At 41.4% G+C, this 24,888-nt stretch overlaps 1 protein-coding gene across 3 annotated transcripts in view; it reads left to right on the top strand.

The window, feature by feature from the left end:
- Nucleotides 1–23,736, top strand: part of LARP1B (La ribonucleoprotein 1B) — an 86,321-nt gene extending 62,585 nt beyond the window's left edge. Inside the window, exons 12-19 of one of the 3 annotated variants that reach the window (XM_036762762.1) lie at nt 4,740–4,863; nt 8,479–8,648; nt 10,324–10,430; nt 17,453–17,613; nt 18,183–18,327; nt 20,201–20,310; nt 20,674–20,801; nt 22,242–23,736. In XM_036762762.1, the coding sequence (XP_036618657.1) occupies nt 4,740–4,863; nt 8,479–8,648; nt 10,324–10,430; nt 17,453–17,613; nt 18,183–18,327; nt 20,201–20,310; nt 20,674–20,801; nt 22,242–22,490 (1,194 nt within the window). In that variant the 3' untranslated portion in view covers nt 22,491–23,736. Of the gene's footprint in view, nt 1–4,739; nt 4,864–8,436; nt 8,649–10,323; nt 10,431–17,452; nt 17,614–18,182; nt 18,328–20,200; nt 20,311–20,673; nt 20,802–22,241 lie in introns of all 3 variants that reach the window. The other 2 variants (XM_036762760.1, XM_036762761.1) reach the window with 2 other exon arrangements.
- The last annotated feature ends 1,152 nt before the right edge of the window (nt 23,737–24,888 follow it).

The following is a 24,888-nucleotide window of genomic DNA, read 5'->3' as shown; positions in this document are numbered from 1 at the left end:
TAGGCGTTATAGATTTATGATGCAACTTGTAAACAGTTAACTAAGTGCATGGTCATTGGAAGGGAGAGTTCTAATAACTGGGAGTGATCAGGAAAGGCTTCCCATAGGAGATGGCAGGATCCAGAGAGGGGTAAGAAAGGTAGTGGTGGGGGGGGACATTGTATGCAAAATCAAAGTCTGGAAATGGAATGTCAGATTCATAGAACAGCTAACTTGTTAACTTGGCTGCGTGAAAGAAAGTGCTATGCTATAAAATGAGTCTGTAAAGGTATGTGAGAGCCAGATCGGAGAGGGCTTTAAATACCTTTCTCAGGAGTTTTATTTTGTCCTAGATGCAATAGGAAGCTAGTGGAGATTTTTATTTAGCAGAACAGTGATGTAACATTAATTTTAGACAGTTACAGGAAGGACAGAGTGGAGAGGAAAGAGACTGGTGGCAGGGACACTAGTCCAAGGAAGAGGTAATGAGGACCTGTACTAGGCAGTTCGTTGCTTGAAACTAAGGAGAGAGAGAGAGGAGAAGTATTGTGGTAATGCAGTGGCAAATACCTGAAGAATAAGTTACAGTTAGGGAGGGGGAAGACTAGAAGACTAGAAGATGTCTCTGAGGTTGTGGGTAACCAGAGCGATGCTGGTCCTCAATGGAAACAGGTAATTTTGGAGAATGATTTGGGAGGGGAGAGAAGAGTGAGTTTTAGTGAGCTCTATTTTGAACATGCTGAGTTTGAGAGGTTGGGTAGCATCCAGGGGGATATACCCAGCAGGCAGTTGGTGACCCAAGATTAGAGTTTAGGAAAGGGATTAGGACACAATATATGGATTGGGAGTCATCTTTGTGAACTTCTGAGAGGTTCCCCCCCCCCAGCACCCCCCCCTCAGTTAATGAATTAATTTTGGTAATTTTAAACATAAATACAAAATCAGAAAAGGAACAAAATAAAAGCACTGCCATGTATACAGCTGACCATAAGAGAGGGTTCAATATGAAACAATAAATTTCCAGTTCAAGAAAACCTATATAATAAATACTAGACATTATTTTCAAATCTGCCCAGCTTTTCTTTGCTTCCTTGTTGGTTTTCTTTTGTTCTGTGCTGTGTACTTTTTACTTTATTTTTTCCCTCTCCCTCCTCCCACCACTCTAAAGAAGGCTACAGTTAAGCATGGATATATACTCAAATCCTCATACATGTCTATGAAAGACTGTACTGTGCCTATTTCCACCTGTCATCTCTTTCTCCTGAGGTGGAGAGCATCTTCCGTCATGAGTCCACATCATGTTTTTCTAAATCCACCAGCTCATTTCGTGATTACACCACGGCAGTATTCCAACTCAATCACATCCTGTCTGAGAAATTGTCTAGGAAAGTTTTTTTTCCGATATTTTCCGCATTCCTTATATTCTTGGCTACATAGCTTTTATTTATATAAGAAAGTTTTAATTTAAAATAACTAAAATTATCCCTTTTACACTTAAACAGTACTGCAGTACTGTCACTTTATTATTAGTTTAAGGTCTGTCTGATACTGCTGATACTACTTCCTATGTATCTTTTTTCCCTGGTTTCTTTGAAGTTTCCCACCTTTGTTTTTCCAAGTTAACTTTGTTATTTTTTCCTAATTCACTAAAATAATTTTTTAAAACAATTTAATTGGGATGACATTGAATAAATAGATTAGTTAGGTAAAATTGTCATTTAAAAATTTTTATTGGCCTTACCTACCTATGAACAATAAATATTGCTTCAGTTGTCTAGATCTGAGTTTATTTGTATAAAAAGTGTTTTATTTTTATGTTCATATAATTCCTGTGTCTGTTTTGGCAGGTATACAGTAGCATTTTATATTGTCTAGTTATTTTAAATGGTCTAATATAGTATTGAATAATATTGCTGACACAGTCACAGTCTCTATTTTTCACTTTTGATTAAATTTATTTTTAACTTTGAGATCATATTACTATCCCTCTTTTTTTACATAATAAATTCCTGCCCTTTATTTTATCCTTGTGTATATCTTTCATTTTTATGTTTCCTGAAAACATTGTATTATTGAATTCAAATTTTTAATCTGCTGTTTCCATTTTATGAGTAAATCTGTCCCTTTCACATTCTAAGCTACAATTACTTGTGTATTTTCCTCCTTCCTATTTTTCCTTACTATGCTTCTCACCGTACTTAGCCTATCCCATTCTCATTCTCCCTACTGCCTTGCCCCTCCTGTTCCTTAACCTATTTACCCCTCAGAGTCCCTCCCTTATCCTCTCCTCCCACCCTATCCCCTTGCCCTCTTATTTCTTCCTGAATTTAGAAGACTTTTATACCCTTCCAGATGTATATATATGCTGTTCCCCCATTCCCCATGAGAGTAAGATTCCAGTAGTACCTGCCACCTTCCCCATACTAGCTTCTTCTGTATCAGTTTTTCCTTTTATGCCTCATTTGTATGAGGTAATTGCTCTTTTATCTCTCCCTACAGTTTTATTTTTTTTAGAATCATCCCATCATACTCTGCTCAGCCTATGCCTTTCTTTCCAATAACCCAAATAATGATGACAGCCATAAGAGAATTGCTAATATTTTCACATATGAAGTGTTGGTCTTTAATGTTTTCCTTATATTTCCCCTGGATCTTATATGTTGAATTTTCCCTTAAGTTCTGGTCAAGATCAAGAGTATAGAGAGGAAAGAGAAGAGCACCCAGGACGAAGTCCTCAGTGGCGTACAGCTCGTTGATGGACCAGGGAAGGACGCTGAGATAGAGCAGCAGTGGAGGATGATTCTGGGAGGAAGAGTTAGCAGAGAGGTCGAGTAGGCTGAGGATGGAGGGAAGGCCACTAGGTTTATCCATTAAGAAGCTGTAACCTTGGAGGGAGCAACTTCAGTAGAGCTATGGAGCTGGAAGACATGCTGCAGGAGATTGGGAAGGAAGTGGCAGATGAGAAAATGAAGTAACAAGTGTAGACAACTTTTTGGGAATTTCTCTGGGAAAGGGAAAAGAACTTGAGAGGAGTAGGAAAGCCAAGCAAGTGCTGTAAGAATGGGCCAGTTGGCCTGTTAGAGAGAGTAAGGAAGGAGCCAGTGATGAGGGAGAATGGATGATGAAGAGGACGGATCCATCATTGAAGGGGCAGCCTCCCAGAAAGGATGGCCTTGGCTGGGAGGAAGAGGGAAGAGAGAATGGACTACAGTAGAAGGGTTTTTCAAAGGTGAGGAGGATAGAAGAGGCGGATGACCTCTTGTTTTGTCAATGAAGCAGATTAGGGCTTCTGCTGAGGGGAGGAATGGATTGGGGGACGCAGGGTTGGTTGAGGGAAGAGGAGATTTGAGGAGTCAGGGAAAGTGAAAAGGCTCCTGTGCAGCAGAGAAAGCAAGCTTAGGCTGAGAAGACCACCACCTTTTTGTGACCATGAGGACTCCTTTATGGTGTTCAGCCATGCCAAAGCAGAGTCAGAGAGTGTGGACAGTGGAGGTAACCCAGGCTTCAGTATCAGTGATAGGATAAGGTCTAAAGCATTCAGAGGCAGGAAACTCTGCTGAAATACTCACCTGTGCAGTCAAGACTGGAGGGACTTGGCTTGGTCTTGACTGAGACCGGAGCAGTGCTGATGGACTGGAAGAGCTGGGAGGGCCCTTAGTGAGGACGAAGGCTGGTCCTGCAATCAGTAAGCATTGACAGGAAGGAGCTGTCTAAGATGTAGCCATCCTTGAGACTGGTGAGGTGGGAGACCAGACCGTCCCTAAGCAAGGGAGCTGTGGTTAGGACGAAGACACTGTGAGCCAAGTGGGCTCTGGGAAGTAGAATGATGGAATTAAATTGCTGACTGATTGCAGCAGAGGGAGGGGCCCCCAGTCAATCCTGCAGAAGGTAGCTAGAGATTCAGTGTCTTCTAGAGGGGGCTGGGTTTTCTTGAGTGCCAGAAGATGGAAAGACTGTGACGTGAAGAAATTTAGGCTAGATAGGTTGGTTAACAACAGAGCAGGGGTTCCAGTAGGCACAAAGCAATGTGAAGAGACACACCTTGGACAAGGCACTTCGCCTCTGGGCTTCCTTTAGCTGTAAAAGCAGCATTGGACCAGAAAGCCTCTAAGGTCTTTTTCAGCTCCAGTGATCTGTTCTGTGGAAGGATAGGGGAGCTCTGGACTATGGAGAAGGGGCAGGCATGGGCCACATAAGGCTGACCCTGTCACTGAATTACAGTGAGAAGGGGAGCGGTGATTGGTGGAAGAAGAATCAGAGGGGCCTCCTCCACCCTTCAGGAATATCCTTTCTTCTTTGCCCAATTTTGTCCATCTTTCCAGACTGCCTCTGTGTGTAATATCTGTACTTCTGCTCAGCACTTAGCATGTCCAGCCTTTTCTTGTGAGCTTCTCCTGTGTGTGTGTATTTCCATGCTGGGAAGGGGTCCCGGCTTTCCTGCTTCATCTTTCCCAGTCCCCAGGCTGGCCTTGTTCTCAGTAAGTGCTGCCATCTGGCTAGCATCTGCTCTTTTTTAAAGTGCAGGTAAGGTGTGCGCCCATGCATGTAACCATTTGAGATAACTATTGCAGGTTACGTGCAGTGTTATTCAAAGTACAGTCATTTTAATGGCCAGTTCTGTTGAATTTGTTGTGAATATTGTTGACCATGTATTGTCCATGTTAACACGTAGTTTTGTTTTTTGAAGTTGGTATACAAATTGTCTTTTAGGAGTTTATCATCCAATTTAGTAGTAATGTAGCTTCCTTATTCTAATTCAGCAAGAAGTTGAAAACTTTAAGAAGCTAAATCTAATTAGTAAAGAGCAATTTGAGAATCTAGCACCTGAGCCTCCCTTTGAGCCAAATCTAGACGTTCCTGTAGGACCTGCGCAGTCTCAGCAAGGTATGTACATTTGTTTTTTCTTCACACTTTAAATCACTTTAACGAGATGTTTCTTCTTCTGTTTGTTTTCCTTGGTTTTAGATCAACGTTTTACTATCCAGAAATAGTTTAAACCAAAGTTTTATTTTATAATGTAGAACGTAAATTAACAGAACAAAAGAGACTTCAGCGGGAGTTTGTAAATCATAAGTCATATAAATGCAGAGTGTCTCTCCCGTAAACCCATTGTACAGATAGGATTCATGAACAGAGGTGTATCTGAATGTCCAGGCTTTCCCGGGCAAGTGATCACTAAATTGGAGTACCTGGTGGGACTTACTGTAGACCTCATGAAGGGGAAAGGGAGGGCAGGGCCTAAGCATTGATTTAGCACTTACTGTGTGCCAGGTACCTGTGCTAAGCTGTCATTTGGTCCTCACAACAACCCTGCAAGGTGGGTGCCACTCTGACCCCTATTTTACAGATGAGGAAACTGGGGTGGACAGAGTCAGGGATGCGCAGGGGCACACAGCTGTAAGTGTCTGAGGTTGGATTTGAATTCAGGTCTTCCTGACTCCAGATCATCACGTCTTTTTTTTTTTTTGTGCTCACTACCAAGGCTAGACCCTCCAAGTCAGTAAAGGATATGGTTGCCTACATAGTGTGACTTAGAGGGTGCAGGAAAAGTATTTCTGCTCTAAATGAATGAAGGAATCTCTTATACTGGCTAGGAGGTTTGAGATCTTAGTCATTCCTCTTGTTTGAGGCACAGGTCCCTGGGCAAGGTAACATGTAAGCCCTCCCATTTATTGCTGTTGTAGTGTTGATAAGAGGATTTTTTGGTGGAGAAGATGGGGACGCCCGGAATGGATAGGTAGAGATCAGACTGCTGGAGGCAGGCAGTGTGGGGCAGTAAGAATCAGAGGCCCTGGCTACGGTTCTCAGCTTGACCTCTGACTGTTGATCTTGGTCAAGTCACTGAACCCCATAGCTTCCATTTTCCTTGTGTATTAAACGACTGCTACTAGTCTTTGTGACCCCCGAGTTCTTTTCCAGCTTTAGAGCAGTGGCTTTATGGTCTTGTACTTGTGTTACTCTGGGGCAGTGATGGGGAAGGGCCCCAAAAAGAGGAGGCTCTGGAAATTGGGACAGACTTTATGGTCTCTTGTCATAATTCTTTTGCCCTTCCTCGGTGTACCAGTAGCTCTTTATGTAGAAAAGCAATTTTCTGACCTGTCTGTCACTCCATTGTGGCTTCTTAATTGCGGCACTGCTGTCTTGACCACAGTGGAATGCAAAGGCAGCCCAGACTCTTGGCCAGATGGACAGACCAGGAGGTGTGAGGTGCCTGCCATTTGGAGTCTGTCTAGGGAGCTTGGTACAAGCCTTTTCATCTCCCTGAGACTCCATTTCTTGTGGGTCTGAGGTGATTGGACCTAAGGGGTCTCTGACCTTTCTTCATTTTCTAAAGGTCACGTTCCTGGCTTAGTTTCATTCACGTTTGAGAATTTGCAGGCCCCAGACGTGTGCAGGAAGCTGGGAGGGAAGAGGTGAGGAGGAGACCAGTAGAGGGTATTCTCAGGTCTGAAAACACAGGCATCCTAGTTGGCCAGAGAGAGTATTTGTTGTTAAAATAATTCATTCACCCCACCCACTGTAGAAGGTTGGTCTAGGCACCCACAATCCATAGGTGAATGGGATGAAGAGCCTCTTCTTGAGGACCTCAGCAGTCCAGTGGAGCAGTGGAACGAGGAGAGCCCTGGCGAATCTCACTGCCCTCCTTCCTTTCTTGTAGGCTTCATTCTTTTGGAAAATGTTGGCTTATATTTGTTATGCAGTGATTTGAAGACCTGGTTCTAAGTTCCATTTTTTTCACAACTTGTTCTGAATGATTGCCACAGCTGGAAAAGTAGATCCCTGTTTCAACAATCCGGCTAGCTGCTGCTGTGGGGGTGTAAGATCCACCAACAGCCAGCACCCAGAAAGCTGCCAGCATGCTGCAAAAGCACAGGTTCTTTTGATCTGCTTCAATAAGGAAAGCAAGGTTAAAGGGGTTGACAAGCTTACTGTAATTCAGCATACAAATATCATTCACTTAGTTCAGGGGAAAAAGCCAGCACCCCGAACTTCAGAACAAAATACAAATAAAGTACAAACATCAACAGACAGACCTTGTCTGATTCAAATCCCAATACATAGTTACCAGAGTTCAACAAAGTCTCAGCATCCGGGTTTACGAGCTGGAGGGCTCCTTAACTACAGGTACCTGGAGTCTGCATCAGCACCATCACGAATGAGAGCTTTCCGCAAATGGCTCTGTCCTCTCTTCTTATAGGGCTTCAGACGTCATCAAGTGTCATCTGAATGACCAGAACTTAGGCTGCTATGATTGGCTCTTGAGTTAGCCCCTCCCCTTAGGACCTTGGGAGGTTCACATCCACATAGGTTAGGTTAACACCTAATGGGGTTAGAGCCTGGGGCTTAGCACTTAGTAAGACTCAATGAAATACACTGAATTACTCAAAAGAAACAAAGGGAGTTAGCACCTCCCCTTAGCCAGCCCCACCCTGGGCCCACCCCAGTCACCAATCCCACACAGGTTCCACATCTAATAGGGGTTTGGGCCTAGGGCTTAGCACCTAGTAAGGCTCAATGAAATACACTGAATTATACTGCTAAGAGCCCATTTTGCTTACCAACACAATCCCTCACAAAGATTCTGAGATCCCAGTGGGAGGAATGTGCTGTTGATTGCACTTGCTGAATCACAATAGGCCGGTTAGGGACTGGGGAAGAGATGAGAACTCGCTCAGAGCTCCAGGAAGTTACAGAAGAGACATAGCCAGGATGTGCCAGAAGAAGAATTCGAACACAGGTCTTTTCTAGCTCCAAAGTTTATCCTTTATCTCTTGTGCTCCATTGCTCCACAGTGAAACAATAGTCATTTTTAATCTCAAACCAGATAGGTAGAGGGTTTTTTTTTAAATTCAGCTAATGGATTTCTACTTTTTCTAATGTCGTTTGTTCTTGAAAACTATAATCTTCAGCCGTTCCATTTTTATGTTTTTAGCAAATTGGCGGGGGTGGGAAGAGGAGTTTCTTTCCTCATACCAGCTGCTGGTGTGTGCTCGGGTCATGGTCCTTCCTAAGGACAGAAAGGGAGAAACTGGGAGCTTGCCACAGCCTTGAGAGGTGTGTTGTGGGAGGGGGTGGGAGGAGAAGGGAGTAAAGCTAGAGGGGGTGGCACAGTGCTGGAGACAAGTCCCATGACTCACTGTTCCAGGGATGGTGGAATACAAGCCCTCTCCCCTTACTCTTCTGGTCAGTTTACCCTGGGGGTTTATGGACCCCGCTTTGAACCCTGGGATCTGTGACACTAATAGTGTGTGAGCACGATGCATCGAAAGTCAGTGGCAAACTACATGGACAGTAGTCTTTGTCTTCTGACGTCAGCTCCAGAGTTATGACACCGTGCTGTCTCATCATGTTAAGAGGATTTACAGAACTGTCCATGGCCATTAAAGAAAGAATGGCCATCAAAGTTGAAATTTTGGAATTTCGCTAACGTTTTGATTGTGTCTCCCTATTTTACAGATTTGACTGATGAACTGGCTCACAAATTATTTGGTATTTCAGAAGTGTCTTCAACAACAATGGCTCGATCCTTGCCCACAGCAGTCCCAGAATCTCCAAGAGTTCATCCTGCAAGAACGCCCAAAACACCCCGTACACCCAGATTACAAGATCCAAATAAAACGCCGAGATTCTATCCTGTTGTGAAGGAACCAAAAGCCATCGATGTGAAGGTAAACAGAAACACTGAATAGGAAATGAGTGGCAGTTTTAATTGTTTCTACACATTTTTCTGACCTACTTTAGATCCTAAGTTCATACTTCAATGCATCTTCTGTGACTTCACTGATGCAGATCTTAACCCATGGATCCCTTCAGGTCTTGTGAGGTTCTTGTGAGGTTCTTGTCCATGACCTTCTTCCCAGAAATCATGGGATCATCAGTGAACCACAAAGGATTTGCCCACTGAACTAAAACAGTTAGTTGCCCTGAGTTTGTTTTTTTAAACGTTTTTGGGTATTAGGGCAGCACTTGGAGAGTGCCTGGTTATGCCTCATTTTCACATGGATGTGGTTGAACTCACCACTTTTCCTGATCAAACATTTCCTTGACTCTCTTTCGTGGTCTTGATTTGTCAAATCTTGATTGGTAATATACTATCTATTTAAATTTGCCATCTAAGCTCTCCATTATGATTTAGATCATAATTTGTATTTTTCAAAGATTGTGGTGTTTGATTTGCTGCTGTTGAGAAGAGAGTTCTTTTAAAAGATTTTTTTTTGTTTCTTGTTTTAGATTGAGACTACTGAACACATTGTATAATTTTCCAAATGGTCTTCAGGCCACTGGTCTCTAACCCTGCGCTGAACTTATTCTCTGTCTGCAGTATCTGTCTAGTATATTTGTTACTGATCACCTATTCAGCACATCCACCCCACTGCATATTGTAGTCTGAGTCCCTTTGTCCATTTGTTTGTGTTTACATATGTTGATTAGTAGAAGAATCTCTCCCTAGTGGTTCCTGTTGATTTCTGGGACTTGATTCCATCAAGACATCATCATCTTTGAGTATGTTTGTCTTCCCATTGGACTTTGTGCAGGATATGATCTGAGACAGCTGCAAATGCTTTTGAGCTCACAACTCTGTTTGTCTCGATGTTACTGATTTTAAGATTGTTAAAAAGAGTTACCTCTGTGGTTGCAGAGGGTCCTCTCTGGTTGCATATGTTAAAGAACCTTACGGGAAATGCCTTGTTGGAGGAGCCTTAATTCCTCAGTTTGCCCTACAAAGACATGCTTTTCTATAATGAGAAAATTAAACACATACTGCAGTCTTACCTTCTTTACCTTTCAGTCAGTTTTGTAACCCCAAAAGTGTGTTGTGCTTTAGGAAGTCATTTGCAAACATCTCTCTTCTCCTGATTTCCATCAAGGATATCCCTGTCACAGGAAGATAGGCATAGACATAGGTGGTGTCTCCTCTTCCCTCAAGATATCTTGAAAAATCTATCCTTCAGTGCTTTCAAAATTGCCATCTTCAAAGCATCTTCAAGCTATAGTAGTTCATAAACAAAATTACCTTAGTAATGACTCTTTTGATGATAAGGAAATTTCTTCTTTGAATGTGGGTAGTGAAGACGAAGGGGATATAACAGAGTTATGAAGCATCCTACCCCCTTCCATCCCATAGGCAGTTTAGCTACTAGCAAAATCACTTGTTTAAGTTATGAGACTTGTAATGTGTGTGTGTGAGAGAGATGTTTGAGTTTTGTGACTTCATATGATTTCACAATGTGTTATCCATAGTATGAAAATGTTTTAGCTGGTTTACTCTCAGAGGGTTTTAATTTACTTGTTAAGTCCACACTACTGAAAAGTAATTGCAATGTTTGACTTCTTTTCTTTTAGATTCCAAGAAAGAGAAAAACACGGCATAGTACAAACCCCCCTCTAGAGTGTCATGTTGGCTGGGTAATGGACTCCAGAGATCACAGGCCAAGGACGTCCTCTGTCAGGTAGCTACTCTAAGCGATAGGATCTTTTGTTGTTTTTGATTCCCAGTTGTTAATGGGAAAAAAAAGCTATTGAGATTTTTAGTGGCATTTGAAGATTGATGTGTCAGCTGCCCCAAGAAGGAAGAGACAGTTTCCTATTTCTTATTACAGCTTCCCTTCCCTCCCTCCCTCCCTGTCCTCCCCCTCCCCAGCTTCCAACATGGCACCTTGCACTTAGGAGGCATTCAGTGAGTATTTGAATGAATGTGAAATGTTTCTAGGATACAGAATGGAAAAAAAAAAGAACCATGAGAAGGGGGGAACAAAGGACAAAAAGTAGAAGTGGATAGTAATTATGACATAATAGGATAGTATTTGAATTTTGAAACTTAAAATCTTTCTTGCCTCTTAAGTGAAATCAGATGTTTCTAAAAATGACATTAATCCTTAGTCTTAATTTGCATGTTTGTTGTGGCCATTGTCATAGCATGTATAATTTTACTTGGTAGGTGTATAGAATTAAGAAAGTTCATTAGCTTTAATGTAAAAAGGACTGAGTACCTTCTATAGATTATGTGGATTTTTGTAGTGTTTGATGGTAAGGCCTTCTAGTCCTTTTCTTTCTTATTTTTGTTGTTGTTACTAGTTTTTATTGATGTCTTCATTTCTTACATCCCATCGGACCCTGTGTATCCCCCTGTTTGTTTAACTCTGTGATTTCATGTTGCTTTCCTGGCTTACAGACTGGCCTCTTAGAGCTTTCCCAGTTTTCAGCAGCGACTTTGAGGCATGTGCATGTTGGAGACATCAGAGCATCCCTGTTGAGTTCAGCTGAGCATTGTTCAGTGTGTCCTGAGAACTTCTCTGTGTGGTTTGAGGGTCACCTCATCAACAAGCATTTACTGAGTGCCAGGCACTGTCAGGGGTCCAGATATAGGGACAGCCAGAGAAAGAAACTATCCCTGCTCTCAAGGAGGAGCTTGGATAGACAGCACGCAGGTCTAGAATTCATGGAACTCAGAGGAGGGCAAAGGGGCAGGCACCAGCCATGCCCGAGTGTGGAAGTGGTAAGGAGGCAGCCTACTCCAGGGATGGGCCCCATGCAAAGCTACGGAGGCTGGAGATAGATTGGTATGTGTGTGGGAGAGGGAAGCCATTTTGGCTAGATTGTAGAAGGGAAGCAGTTTTAAGGAGTTTATATTCAAAAGCCAAAGAGCAGTTTATGTTCTCTTTTAGAGGCAAGAAAGACCTCTGGCAGTTTGTTGAAAAGGCTTGTTTGGTAGCTGTGTGGAAGATGATTTGGAACGGGGAGACCTCACAAAAGTACAGTATGTGAGAGTTTGAAAGGACCTCAGCAGCCCACCAGTTCAGTGCACACAAAAAAAACGGGAATCCCCATATAATAGCTCCTAAAGCCATCATCCAACCTTTGCTTGAAGACTTCCCAGGAGAGGGAAGCCTACTCTGCGGATTTTTTATTGCCGACTTCTGCTAGGTGCCATCACAGCTTCTCCACCCACACATGCTCGCTCCCCCCATCCCTGTCTCTAGGCTCTTTCCTTGCTCCCTTTAAATGTGCCTCCATCGTTAAAAAGCAATAATGAAAAAATATACTTCTCTTTCCTGGCTTCCAGTTCTCTATCTCCAGCTCCCTATTTGGATATTTCAAACTGGATTCCCCTTGACCTCTCAGACTCACCAGGTCCTAAACAGAACTCTTTATCTCTGCCTCCCAAATGGTGCCTTTTCTCAACTGTCCTATTGTTAGTGAAGGGGCCAGGGATGCCAGCACCTTGATTCTCTTGGTGCCCCTCATTTCCTTTGAGGTTCACATCTAATCCAGAGTCTTTGCTAATCCTGGTAGGTTCTTAAGGCCAGCAATATGCATGCACACACACCCCAGTGAGCTCTTCCCCGCCCCCGCCTGCCCCCCCACCCCCACCCCCTCGGTCGTTTCTGCTGACTCTGCAGACTGAACACCATCCTTGTACTTTACAATGTTAACAAGCCTGTCCTCTGGCTGCTTCTCATCCCATGACACTCTCCCTCCTAGCCTATGCTGCTGACTCTTCTAATCTCATTGCTGCTGTGACAGCTCCCCTTCCCCCACACAACCACCTCCTCTTTCCTTTGTACACAGATCCTATTCACACAGGTGTGCACGTGGGGATTCTCCTCACAGTGCAAATGCATTGAAGGCAGGGGCTGTTTCATTTTGTCTTTGTTTTCTTGACACCTACTTCGTCGTGGGGCAGAGCTTCATAGTGCTTGCTGACCAACAGATTGGTTCCGGGTAACTGTCAGATACTGACAAGAATGCCTTTAGCAGTTTTGGGAAGATACATCTTTGTATTCTTTTGGAAAAATTTTTTTTTGGAGGGGGAAAGGCAGGGAAATTGGGGTTAAGTGACTAGCCCAAGGTCACACAGCTAGTAAGAGTGTCAAGTTTCTGAGGCTGAATTTGAATTCGGGTCCTCCTGACTCCAGGGCTGGTGCTCTACTCACTGTACCATGCCACTTAGCTGCCTCCATCTTTGTATTCTTTTGGAGAACTAAGTGCTTTTGGCGCTCTGGATGAGTCCAAGAATCTGAATATTTTCCTAAAATATTTGGGAATATGCTAGTAAAAACTTCAATTTATAGTCTTTAAAACATGATCTGATTAATTAACAAGTTTTCATGGTTTTTTTTTTAATTTTTTCTCAATTACATATCAACAGATTTTTAACATTCATTTTTAAGAATTTTGTGTTCCAAATTCTCTCCCTCCTTCTCCACTTCCTTTATTAGTATGGCAAGCAATTTTGATATAGATTATACATGTGCAGTCATGCAAAACATTTATGTATTTGCCATATTGCAAAAGAAAATGCTGACAAAAAAAGCCAAAGATAATAAAGAAAGCTAAAAAAAAATGTGTGTTTCAATCTGCATTCTAACTCCATCAGGTCTTTCTCTGGAGGTGGTAGATAGCATTTTTCATCCTAAATCCTTGGGAATTTTCTTGGATCGTTGTATTGCTGAGAATAACTAAATCATTCACAGTTGATAATAGTACAGTATTACTGTTACTGTGTAAAATGTTCTCGTGGGTCTGCCCATTTCACTGCATCAGTTCATGTAAGTCTTTCAGATTTTTCGGAAGCTATCCTGTGTGTCATTTCTTACAGCACAATAATATTCCACAATCATATACCACAACTTGATGAGCCATTCCCCAATTGAAGGGAATACCCTTGATTTCCAATTCTTTGTCTCCAGAAAAAGCTGCTTATAAGTATTTTTGTGCGTTTAGGTCCTTTTTCCTTGATCTCTTTAGGCTATAGACCTAATAGTATTATTTCACATTTTAAAAAGACATTTTTATTGCTGTCTCTTGCTTTTCTGTTATCTATATTTCTCTCATGCCTACCTATCCCTCTCCTGGAGAGCCATCCTGTATAACCATATTCTCATGTTTAAAGAGAAAAGATAATTCCTAACATTTATATCTCAGTGATCGTGTGTGTGTGTGTGTGTGTGTGTGTCTGTACATACACACACATATATGGACACATGTACGCACATGTGTATGTATATATTTAATTGGTAGTGCATTCATATTGCAGTTTCTCAAAGCATATTGAGCACAGCATCTTAGAATTGTAGACTTTGCTTGTTGGATGATGAGAAATCATTGAGATCGGGGCTTCTGTGCCTTGTTTGTGTCCTGAACCCCCTTTGCTGTCTGTTGAGGTTTGTCTCTGAACAATATTTTTAATTTGTCCAGTAAAACACTTAGGATTACAAATACATTTATTGAAGCTTTTTTGAAAACACCTTCACAGAATCCAGGTTCAGACCTTCCTCTTCCCACTTTTTGCATGTGAAGAACAACCCAGGGTGGGCTATGTCAGGAGACATCCAAGATGTCACTGTGAGTTGGTTACTTGGAGAGGGATTTTCTCTGTTGTTTTTGGGATGCTTAGTGACCAACTGAGGCCTACCTGCTGCTTACTGTAATAGTAATGAGTTAAGATATTTCTACGGCCCTTTAAGTAATCTTTATGTAATTTCTGGTGCCATGCGCCACTGGACATGAAGACATAATCATAAAGAATTCAATCGTTTGTGACGAGTTACTTAATGGCTTTTTTCCTAAATCCACTGTGCTTATATTATATCAACTTTTACTTTGATCTCAAATGCAGGGTGGTGTCCCAAAAGTCTTAGTGCCATTGGGAGCTTAAAATGGCACTAAGACTTTTGGGGCACTCTATGCCTGAGCCAGGGACGTGCTTGGGGTAATGAATGTCATCTGTCCTTTGCAAGAGACCTGGACTTGCCAGTCTCTGAGTTGGGCTTTACCTCTAAAACAGGTGATGGGAAGAATGGACCTGTGGGCTAGATACACTCAGGCTGTGCCTGAGTTTTCCTGTGCAGCTCAAGCACGTTACTCTAGACATTCTAATAGGACAGTCCCACGATCATGTATTCGAGTTAACCACAATACCAGTACTTGCCCCGTTGAGCACTCTCCAATTTATAATATAAGTGGATTGTTTGTAAATGGGGAGAGGCACCTTGGGGTACTGATCCTACAGCCAGCAAGACTTGGGTTCAAGTCCTGCCTTTGACACATTAGCTGTTGACTCTTTGGGCAAGTCCATCTCTCAGGGCTCGTGTAACTTTCTAGTACTGTGAATTTCAAAGAAGGTGCCCATATTTGGGCAGAGGATGTAGCCTCACTTGAAGCTGCAGATGCCAGTGCAGTTCCACATTCTGTCTCTCTGTCTCTCTTTCCCTCTTCCCTCCCCCTCTCCCTCTAGATTTCCTGTTGTTTGGGGGTAAAGGGGTGGATAGAGGGAGTTTTGGGGAAGGATGGTTAGTGGTGATCTCAAAGAAGGTACTTCAGCCTGCTTGACTCGGGTTTATTTTTTGCCCCTTTGGCTCTTTTAGGAAAGGAACTTTAGGCATTATGACAGTGTGTAATATAAACTCTCATAATAGTTCCATCAATTATGACTGTCGGTTGAACTTTTCCATCTGTCCATGTTATGTTTTAACAGAAGGATGAGCAGTTTATATATGGTGCTTTACTGTACTTGAATTCTTTGGAAATTGATGATCCATAGGGATTATAATGGAGATAGGCTGCTGGAAGAGCTGTGTTTGAATCCTGCTCAGACATTGCTACTTACTGTGTGACCCAGGCGAGGGACATCCCCTCTGTCTGCATTTCCTTATCTGCCTGTACTGTGGGAATGGTCATGCCAAGGGCATCTGCCCTTCGGACTTGTTGTGAAGGGCCCTTGAGCGGTGGCTAATACATTTGACTCTGTTTGGGGAGTTGAAGTAGGATGAGATGTCCACATTTCCTGGAGTGGAATTTGTAAAAGGAAAAGTCTTGCTGAGAGTCTTCCTTGGCAGGAAGTGAAATAGGTCTGTTCTGGAGACCTCAAAGGAATTCAGCAGGAAAACTGAGTGAACATTGAGTTGGGATCTCATGATTTTAGAGCTCTCCTTGAGTCAGCATAACAATATACTGTAATAACAATTTTCAAATGTAGGTAAGTGGTCTCCTGGGAATTTGATCCCTTGCTTCAGTGACCAGTGGGCTTTCATTTCACTTTTTTCTCTCAAGCTGCCGGGTTCTGTATTTTTACATGCCTCCTAAATCCAAAGTAAACTATTACAATTCACAGCAAATTGTTAGAACCATTGGCCTTCTTCTTTGCCTCCCACACTGCCTCATCTCCTTTTTCTGTCCCTTTCTGCACAGTCTGTTGTCTGCATTTGGATGCTCCCCTCTTGTCCTCAGCTTCTTACAATCCCTGCGGCTTCTGGCCCCTCTCCCTCCCACTTATTGACCTTGCCTTTATTTTTTATTTGTTGTGTAGTGTGCATGTGGTTGCCCTTGGTTGAATGCATGCACCATGAGAGTGAGGATGCTTTGAGCTTTGTCTTTCCAGGACCTGCATAGTGTCTGACCATAAAAGCTTAGGTGCTTAACAAATGCTTATTGGTTGATTAATAATCTTAATGTCCCTGGGATTTTCATAAGCCTTGCCTTAATAATTTAGTTTGTGCTTTAAAATGGAATTTGTGTTGATGCTTTATATGTGAGGCCACCAAAAGCCTGCAGATGTGAGATTTGGTTAGTCTCTTGTAGCTACTGTGGCTACTCTCCACATAGCTCGCTGGTGCCGATTGCTTCCAATTTCTGTTATAGAGATTTAACCTGGAAAGGAATCATTTTTATTAACATGCTTTGCTATTAATAAAACGTATTAGTTGTATGAAAAGCTGTTTGCAGCAATTATGAATAGTTATGCGTAACTGATAAAGAACTACAGCCACAATATTTTCAGCCAGGTCACAGTCCTCAGGCAAGGCTCCTGTCACTTATGAGTGATGTCATCTTGGGAAGCAAGAGCAGGGAATAAAGATGAGAGCATCTTCATTTAGTGACAAGACATACCATTGCATGTGTTAATTATAGGAGGATGCAGATTAGGGAAGCCCCATGGAGCTGTATTTTGGGGGGCTGCTGCTTGCTCATCCCAGACTCCTCTCAGAGATGATGATGTCTTTTCTATTCTTAAATACTAACCCCTCTATCTATGCCTTGGACGGACCCTGTAACCTTGTTCTTCCCACTTATTATTTTCTTTGGTGTCATTAACTCCTCTCTTAGAGATAAGCAATACAAATCCAAGTTTCTTTGTTTTAAAAAAAATTGGAACTGAAAGTGGAATAGGACCATTTACTTATAATTATTTTGATCATCACTTTAATTTTTGATTTATAACTTTTACTTTTTGGTTTTATATATGTTTTGATTTTATGTAACACAGGTTTCAACTGTTGCAAATTTTAATAGTAAATTAATTTAAAAAAATAAGGCCAATTTAAAAGAATTCCAATAGTGATGAAACAGTGCACATTGGTTTTGGCTGTTTGCTTCCTTGTGTGGCGTGTGGTGGGGGAGAGGTGTAACCAAATCCTCCCCCTTTTACACTGGTATTCCAATTTGAAGTTTTTTTGTTTTTATTTTCAAACAGTAGTTCAAATGCTTCACCTTCAGAAGGTGCACCACTGGTAGGAAGCTATGGATGTACCCCTCACTCTCTCCCAAAATTCCAGCATCCTTCTCATGAACTTTTGAAGGAAAACGGCTTTACTCAACAAGTATATCATAAATATCGTCGAAGGTGCCTAAATGGTAAGGTTCCCATCAGTTACCTGTAGTTAGATTTAAGATTGTTAAAATAAAATGTTTTTTTTCCTATTAACACAGTATTTAAAACTATTTTAAAAAGCTCTGTCAAGTTAGAGTTCTTTTTCTTTCGTTTTCATAAATTTGTAGTAATTTAGCACTTAGATCGTGGAGGTTAGCTACTAATATTTATAGCTAATAACTGTTGTACTTCTATGTAAAAAATCTTAAACTGTTTATTTGAGGCAGTAAAAAATTAATTTTACGTATCTTAAAAGTTTTATCATCTCCATATATTTTATAGGACTTGAAAGTTAAAACCATTTTTAATGAAATGAGCCTTTTCCCCACTAAGCTTTTAAATTCTAGCAGTGATTTTTTTTAAGCACATTGGAAAATTTTTTCCAGATTTCTTCAATATTTTGAAATATATCCTTTAAAAATTGATTAAGGTTTATGATTTAGCCCTTTTGGTTTAACTAATTTAAAACATTAATTTTCTTAATTTAAGTTAGTAGAGTGTATACCTATATCTATATTTATATGAACTTATTTTATCATTTAAATTTTTCCAGAGAGAAAACGCTTGGGAATTGGCCAGTCCCAAGAAATGAACACCCTCTTTCGTTTCTGGTCCTTTTTTCTCAGAGACCACTTCAATAAGAAAATGTACGAGGAATTTAGACAGCTTGCTTGGGATGATGCAAAAGAAAACTACAGGTCAGATGGGTTCCACAAGTTGTTGTTTGGAAATTTTCTTTTCGTGTGCAAGATGACTTTTCAAATAATGCTGCCATGTCCTGAATAAACTAACATCATTCTTAAAGAGGCTTTATGGAGGCATCTTCATTCTCAGATGCCTTCTTATAACAGTAGCTAGCGTTTTATTATGACCTGTTAGAGAAACTCAAGTAGATCCACATGTAGTTGGATGAAATTATGTCTGGTGAATAGTTGTGTGTTGTTTTCTTTGTCCCCCCACAGCCACAGGGAGAAGCTTAGGCCCCCAGACCTTTATGTTTCCGTAGCAGACATTTATCTAGCGTCTGCCCGCTGTGTGCCTGGCACGGTGCTCAGTGCTGCCCACATAGTGTCTCAGTGGCTTCTCTCCATCTTCTGGGGGGCAGGTGCTGGAATGATCCTCACTTCACAGGTGGCGGTGACGCACCTTGTCATGGAAGGTCTTTGCTCTTCCGCTCTTTGCCTTCTCTGCACCTCAGACTTTGCTTCCTATAGTAGGGTTTAGCCTGAGATGGAAGGAGAACAGTACCTTAATTCATGCCAGCATAGATCTCCTACCAGTTTTGTCATTCCTGGATCCAGGCTTCTTACAGAGGATACATGCATAGGGATAAACCAGAATCCAGCCTGCCTGCCATTCTCCTGGGACCCAGCTGAGGTTGGGAACCGTTTTCTGGCCACAATGGCCCATCCCATCTAATCCTTGGGCTGTGGTCCACCGAAGCCCGCTAGCTGACCTGCAGCAAAGTGAGAGAGGGGAGAAACTAGATGAGCCTTCATGTGCCCAGCGCTGTGGGGAGTGATGTTGGGGCTTTGTGTGCTCCTGCATACACACAAACAGAATGATCATTTCACCTTGTTTCATTCATCTTCACACCTCACTTCCTAAATGGTGCTACAATGGGTGTCTGTGCTGTAGCTCAGAGGGGATCCACGGTACTTAGAGCTGACGGGATGCATTCATTGATACTACTCAAATGTCACTCCCTGTAAGTAATTTGGTCAGTCAGCCTCTGTGGGGGACAAAACCCAAATAAAAATTGTGCTTGAGTCCGGAAGCTTTAACCAACATCTAATGTGAGGAATTTAGCTTTGTAATTATAGAAAGTAAACTAGCATACAAAGGCCTAGTTCATCCAGCTCCTCAGTGTTCCTAGACACCTGCATCATGAGGATATGGACGTTTCTTGCGGCTTTCCTCCCATCTTCCTAGGAAAGAAGCATGACTTACTCATTTCCTTTCCTTTCAGGAAGGAGCAGCTAGTGAGAGCTCAGTGACTTCATGCAGGGTAGCACATGCAAGAGTGGTGTAGGCAGGTACATGGATCTGAGTCTCGGCAGAACTTTGCTTCTAGTCCCCAGAGGAAAAAGAGGCTCCCTTCTCAAAGAGACAGCTGTCCACAAACCTTTTGTTTTAGTGCAAACTCAGTTACAAATTAAATATAAAACTAAGTAGAAACTAACTTTAGATTGCCTAATGGTTAGTAGCCTCAAATCCTCTTATGTATTCCTTTCGATATTAGTGATGAAAACCCAGCCCTGCCTACCCATTCTTGAGGACTCTTGTCCTTGTCCTCCCACCAGTTCACCTGGCATCTGGAGGAGTACAGGGGAGCACTTGAGCTGTCCCATGGCTTCTGCAAAACCATATGATAAGATTTAGCTACAGGGACCAAATACAAAGGAAAATCTTGTACAGAAATTACATTTCAAAATCAGCTGTGCTAATCCTTTTACTTGATTGTCGTTGCTACTTTCCATTTGTTGTAGTTAATGAATTGATTATATTATCATCGGAAAAAAATAGATTGAACAACTGAATGTTTATCTCCCCTCCCTCATCCCCTTTCAGATACGGTTTAGAATGTCTGTTCAGGTTTTATAGTTATGGACTGGAAAAAAAATTCAGGCAAGAGATCTTCAAGGATTTCCAAGAAGAAACCAAAAAAGATTATGAATCAGGTATGAAAGTTAATTTTATCATGTTTAAAAATTGGGTCCTGATCCTAGTAATGAATAGGGAGAATAAGAAATAGCTAAATTTTTAGAGGTATGTAAACCCTAGGACTTGTTGGGTTGAGCTTGATGAAGGATAGGGATGCCATGTAAAGGTCTTTCTCTTGGGTTCACCTCTTGATATGCTGGGAGATGACAGCTGCTGCTGGGAAAAAGGTGGGGCAGCGTTGGTTGGGTTGCTATGGGCCACACCTTGAGTGAAGTACAGAGATGCTTTTGAAGTCCTGTTATCAATAGTTCACTAAGTTAATCACTGGATATGACCCAGCACCATAAATGTAATTTTTGTGTATTTTGTTCTGTTACCAGGTCAACTATATGGACTAGAAAAGTTTTGGGCTTATCTAAAATACTCCCAATCTAAGAGTCAGTCTATTGACCCAAAACTTCAGGAATACCTCTGTAGTTTTAAGAGGTTAGAAGACTTCCGAGTTGATGTAAGTTTTAAAATCCTTGTCTGACATTTTTTATTACGTTTGTGTTTTGGTCTGATGTGGGTTGTCAGCACTTCCTCATTTCCTGAATGAAGTTGTGAGGGGCTGTCCTTTTATACATGAAGGTGGGTGGCTGCTGTACGCTGGGCCCTGCTTGAAAGCAGAAGCCATTAAGGCAGGGGATCCTAAAACAAAATATTTTAAAACTAATTTGTCATGTTTTCTATTTTTACTTAACATTAATTAGTAATGTTTAACATGTTTGAACAGGATGTCTTTTTATGATTATCTTGAGCACCAATTGGAAAACATGTTTTAAATTTTAATCTTGTTGAGTCTTCTTCCAGTTACTGTGTAGGTAGTGGTTCTCAAACTTAATGGTGGCACCTTTGTGGGTTTCCATAATATCCTGTGCTTCTCTTTGTATCCTTCCAAAAGCCCACAGTCTCATCTTATAGGCACCAAAACCCATCTAACAGTTGTGCATAAACTGACAGCTATGGTGCCATTACCCCTTTGGAACTCTCTCTCAACATCCCTCAAGATATTTGGGCTCCAGGTCTGAAACACTTGTATGATGATGCATGCCATGATATGGGAGCAAGGCTCCTTATCCAAAGCTTTGTGGGCATGCTGGAGGGATAGGTGTGGCTCCAGGGTATTGGGGAGGGATGTGGAAGGATTATTGGATAAGCCAAGAGAGGAAAGGGGGAAGGGAGAGAGAAGAGTCTGGGGCACCCTGTGTGCCAAGAGATTTGGAAAGAAGGGGAGAGAGGTGGTAGACCTTTGGATCTCCTTTTTGCAGGCCTGGATTTAATGTCCCTGAGCTGGAATTGTCTGACAGGTCTGTGGCTGTTCCATGGAAGGTGGTAAAGCCATTTCTCTCTCTCTTTTTTTTGGCAGGGCAATTGGAGTTAAGTGGCTTGCCTAAGGTCACACAGCTAGTACATGTATCAAGTGTCTGAGGTCAGATTTGAACTCAGGTCCTCCTGACTCCAGGGCTGGTGCTCTACTCACTGCCCCAGCCATTTCTCTCAAATGGCATGGCCAGCTGGCATTTTTGCAAGGCTGTAGGCCTGGCAACTCCTGTTGTATTTGAGCCAGGAGCCCTGGCCTTCTCTTAAATGTTATCATTAGAGAAGAGGGATGCAGGGTGCCTTAGGACAAAATTAAATGTAGCCTCATGGTCCAAATTCTAGGGTCTTTAAAGAAAAATGTTAGCCAGAATCATTGGTTTTTTGGATCATCTAATTTTTTGATAGGTCAGAAGCCCTGAGAAGGCAAAGCGACTTGTTAGGACCATAAACATGTCACCAGTATGTAGCAGAGCCTGGTTTTGAAATCGGATTCCTCCTGCCCCTAGACCATGGTTCTTTGACCTTTTATGTTGCCAAAATCCACATCTCTGGTTATTTAAACCATATCCCCTTTGTTCATACACAGCCTCCTATTAGTGAGGAATTTGGGAGGAAAAGACATTCTTCAGCTTCTACTGGTGAGGAAAGTAGTCGCCGTAGACCTCCATCTAATTCTTCTTCAAAGCCACTCAATGCTGCCAAACCTCCTGCTACCCACCAGCCTCAGGTCCCAATAAACTCTCCCCGAAGGAATGCTTCACAGGAGTCCATTGACAATTTACCCCAGAACGGCGCTGCCTCAGAATCAGCAGACGGCGAGATGCCCGAGAAATAGACTCTTGTGAAAGCTGTTTGCCCTTGAAATCAGCATTTACATCAGTATTTTATTTCAAGGATCTTTGGGGAAAATGTTTTCATGCTTGATTGTGGGGGTTGGAACAAAGAAAGGGAAGACAAAGGGTAGTGTCTCCTAACACGAGAGAAATTCCAAACGTTTTCCCCTAATTTCTAGTGAAGTAGGTTAGGTTTGGGGACCTTCAATAGAGATCCTCTAGTAATGTCTTTTGGTTTCAGTATTTCTGTCTTAGAGCTATTGTTTACAAAAACTGCATTCCCTTATTCCATGCACCAACAAGAATGGGAATGCCTTACATTTCAGCTCATGCTTCTTAAAGAAGAGAGAGTTTGTTTTATTCACCTCAGCCACAGAGCTTTCTTCACCCATTTTCCCCATTATCAACTAATATTTGTACTTGTCAGAGACAAAGGAAGATTACGTGTGTATATTTTAAATTCTGAAAGAGGATCTGAAGCAATATGTTCACTCCCAGATATATAAATATTAAAGGAAACCTTTTTTACACAAGTGATAGTACATGGGAGGACCTGCAGTTACATTGAAGTGTACGCACTTTGGGTGCTGGGCTTTGTTTTTTGGTGTGTATGTTTTTGGGGGTGGGGTGGGAAACTCATATTCAGGATCTCCATAGTTAGTGTTGTGTTGGGTATGAAGTTGACATCTATCTGCTGGTTAAGTTTAGGAGAGATTTGCTTTTTAAATTGATTCTTATGTACGAACTTGAGCAAGTAATTGAAAACTGGGTTAGGGCTGATTTGAGTATTGTCCTAAATTCATCAAATCTTGCACTACTTTAAATACATCTGCTGTTTATACATCTGCAGGTGGGTAATACGACAGTCAGATTATCCTCAATTTAAGAGGTATTTCGTTTTTCCATTTTGTTTCTTTTAATCCTTATTTTGTGCTCATAAAGTGTTTACAAGAGAGTTATAGCAGATTGATTTCTAATTTTTTTTTGCCATTTCAACTGATGTAAATGATAGTTTGTTTATTTTGTGGGAAATTAAAAAATAAAGCACTCATTCTGAATTGATTCTGAATTGATTTTTAATTTTTTTCTGTTAAGAGTATATATTTATTTGAAAAGCTGGAATTTAAAATTTTTGTTAAGGGGATAACTTTTCATTCTGTGAAAGTTAAGTCTTAATGGCAACCTTGTGATAAATCCATTTTTACATTTAACAGTTTGATTCAAATACATTTGGTGTTTTACAAGCAACTGGATGTCTAACACTGAATTCTTTATCGTCTTATGGGGTGTGGATTTTGTCTTTTTCTCGTCAGACGACACTAAGACATGTCGCTCCCTTTGGGTGGTAGGTGAATAAGGGGGTGAATGTTCGTTAGCTTAGTGTCTTCAGTGTGCTGCTTGTGGGCTAGTTTTTGTAATCCGATACCTTTAAATAGTGGGAGGTTGTCTTCAACTTGTTTTTTTTAGCCATTCAGAAAACAAATTCTGTGGGGACAGTGGATAGATGATACCATACAGTTTTAGTGGATTAGAATAATTCCCTCTTCCCCCTGCCACCCAGTAGTATGTGAGCTCCTTGAGGGCAGGGACTGCCATTTTAAAATCTTTGTACCCCGAGCTCCTAGCACATAGCTGGCACTTAATAAATGTTGGTTGAATCACATTGATAGATTTATGAATGTATTTTTACTTTGAAATAGATATGCAGTTCTGGCTGTTAAAAAAAAAACTTTGAAAAAAATTGTATGTGATTAATTTGAGAAGTGGCCTGTTTTTAATAGGAAAAATGAACTGACATTTAAAAGAATCATTACCATCCATCTTGTGATAAGTAGACATTTAAAACCCACATAAAATTCAAGATTATGCATGGAAATAACAGTTAAAAATGTTTGTACACGTATAGACATGTTTATGCATGCACACTAAACATTTTAAGTACTGATTATTTTTTAAAATTCAGGGAACTGTGTCCATATTTACCTTATATAACTTTGGGTGTAACTTGCCAGAATTTTATAAAATTCACATTATGTAAGGAACAATGATTAGGCACTTTTGAACCCATCCAAAGAGGTTTTAAAAAATTATGGTTCATATCAATATTTACTGTATAAAAAATAAAAAATGTCTATTATTATGAAGATAGCTTTGACCTCGGGAACACCCTAGAAAGGTCCACAGCCATGAGAGGTGTCTGCTAGGTGATACAATACATAACCCACTCCTTGTGGTTTCAGATTTGCTCTAAGTTATCTAGGAAGTTTGCCAGAATGGCCCACATCCCCCAGATGTGTAGCCAACCCTGATATTGACCTGACTCAATCCAGGTGGTCAGGATATGCTTGGGGACAAATAATAAAACAAATTTTTAAAAAACACCGTGAAGCCCCCCGGTGC

The sequence above is a fragment of the Trichosurus vulpecula genome, chromosome 6, assembly GCF_011100635.1.
Source record: "Trichosurus vulpecula isolate mTriVul1 chromosome 6, mTriVul1.pri, whole genome shotgun sequence".
Classification (NCBI taxonomy): domain Eukaryota; kingdom Metazoa; phylum Chordata; class Mammalia; order Diprotodontia; family Phalangeridae; genus Trichosurus; species Trichosurus vulpecula.
The sequence above is the reverse complement of the archived record's forward strand: the minus strand, read 5'-3'. Positions and strand labels throughout refer to the sequence as shown.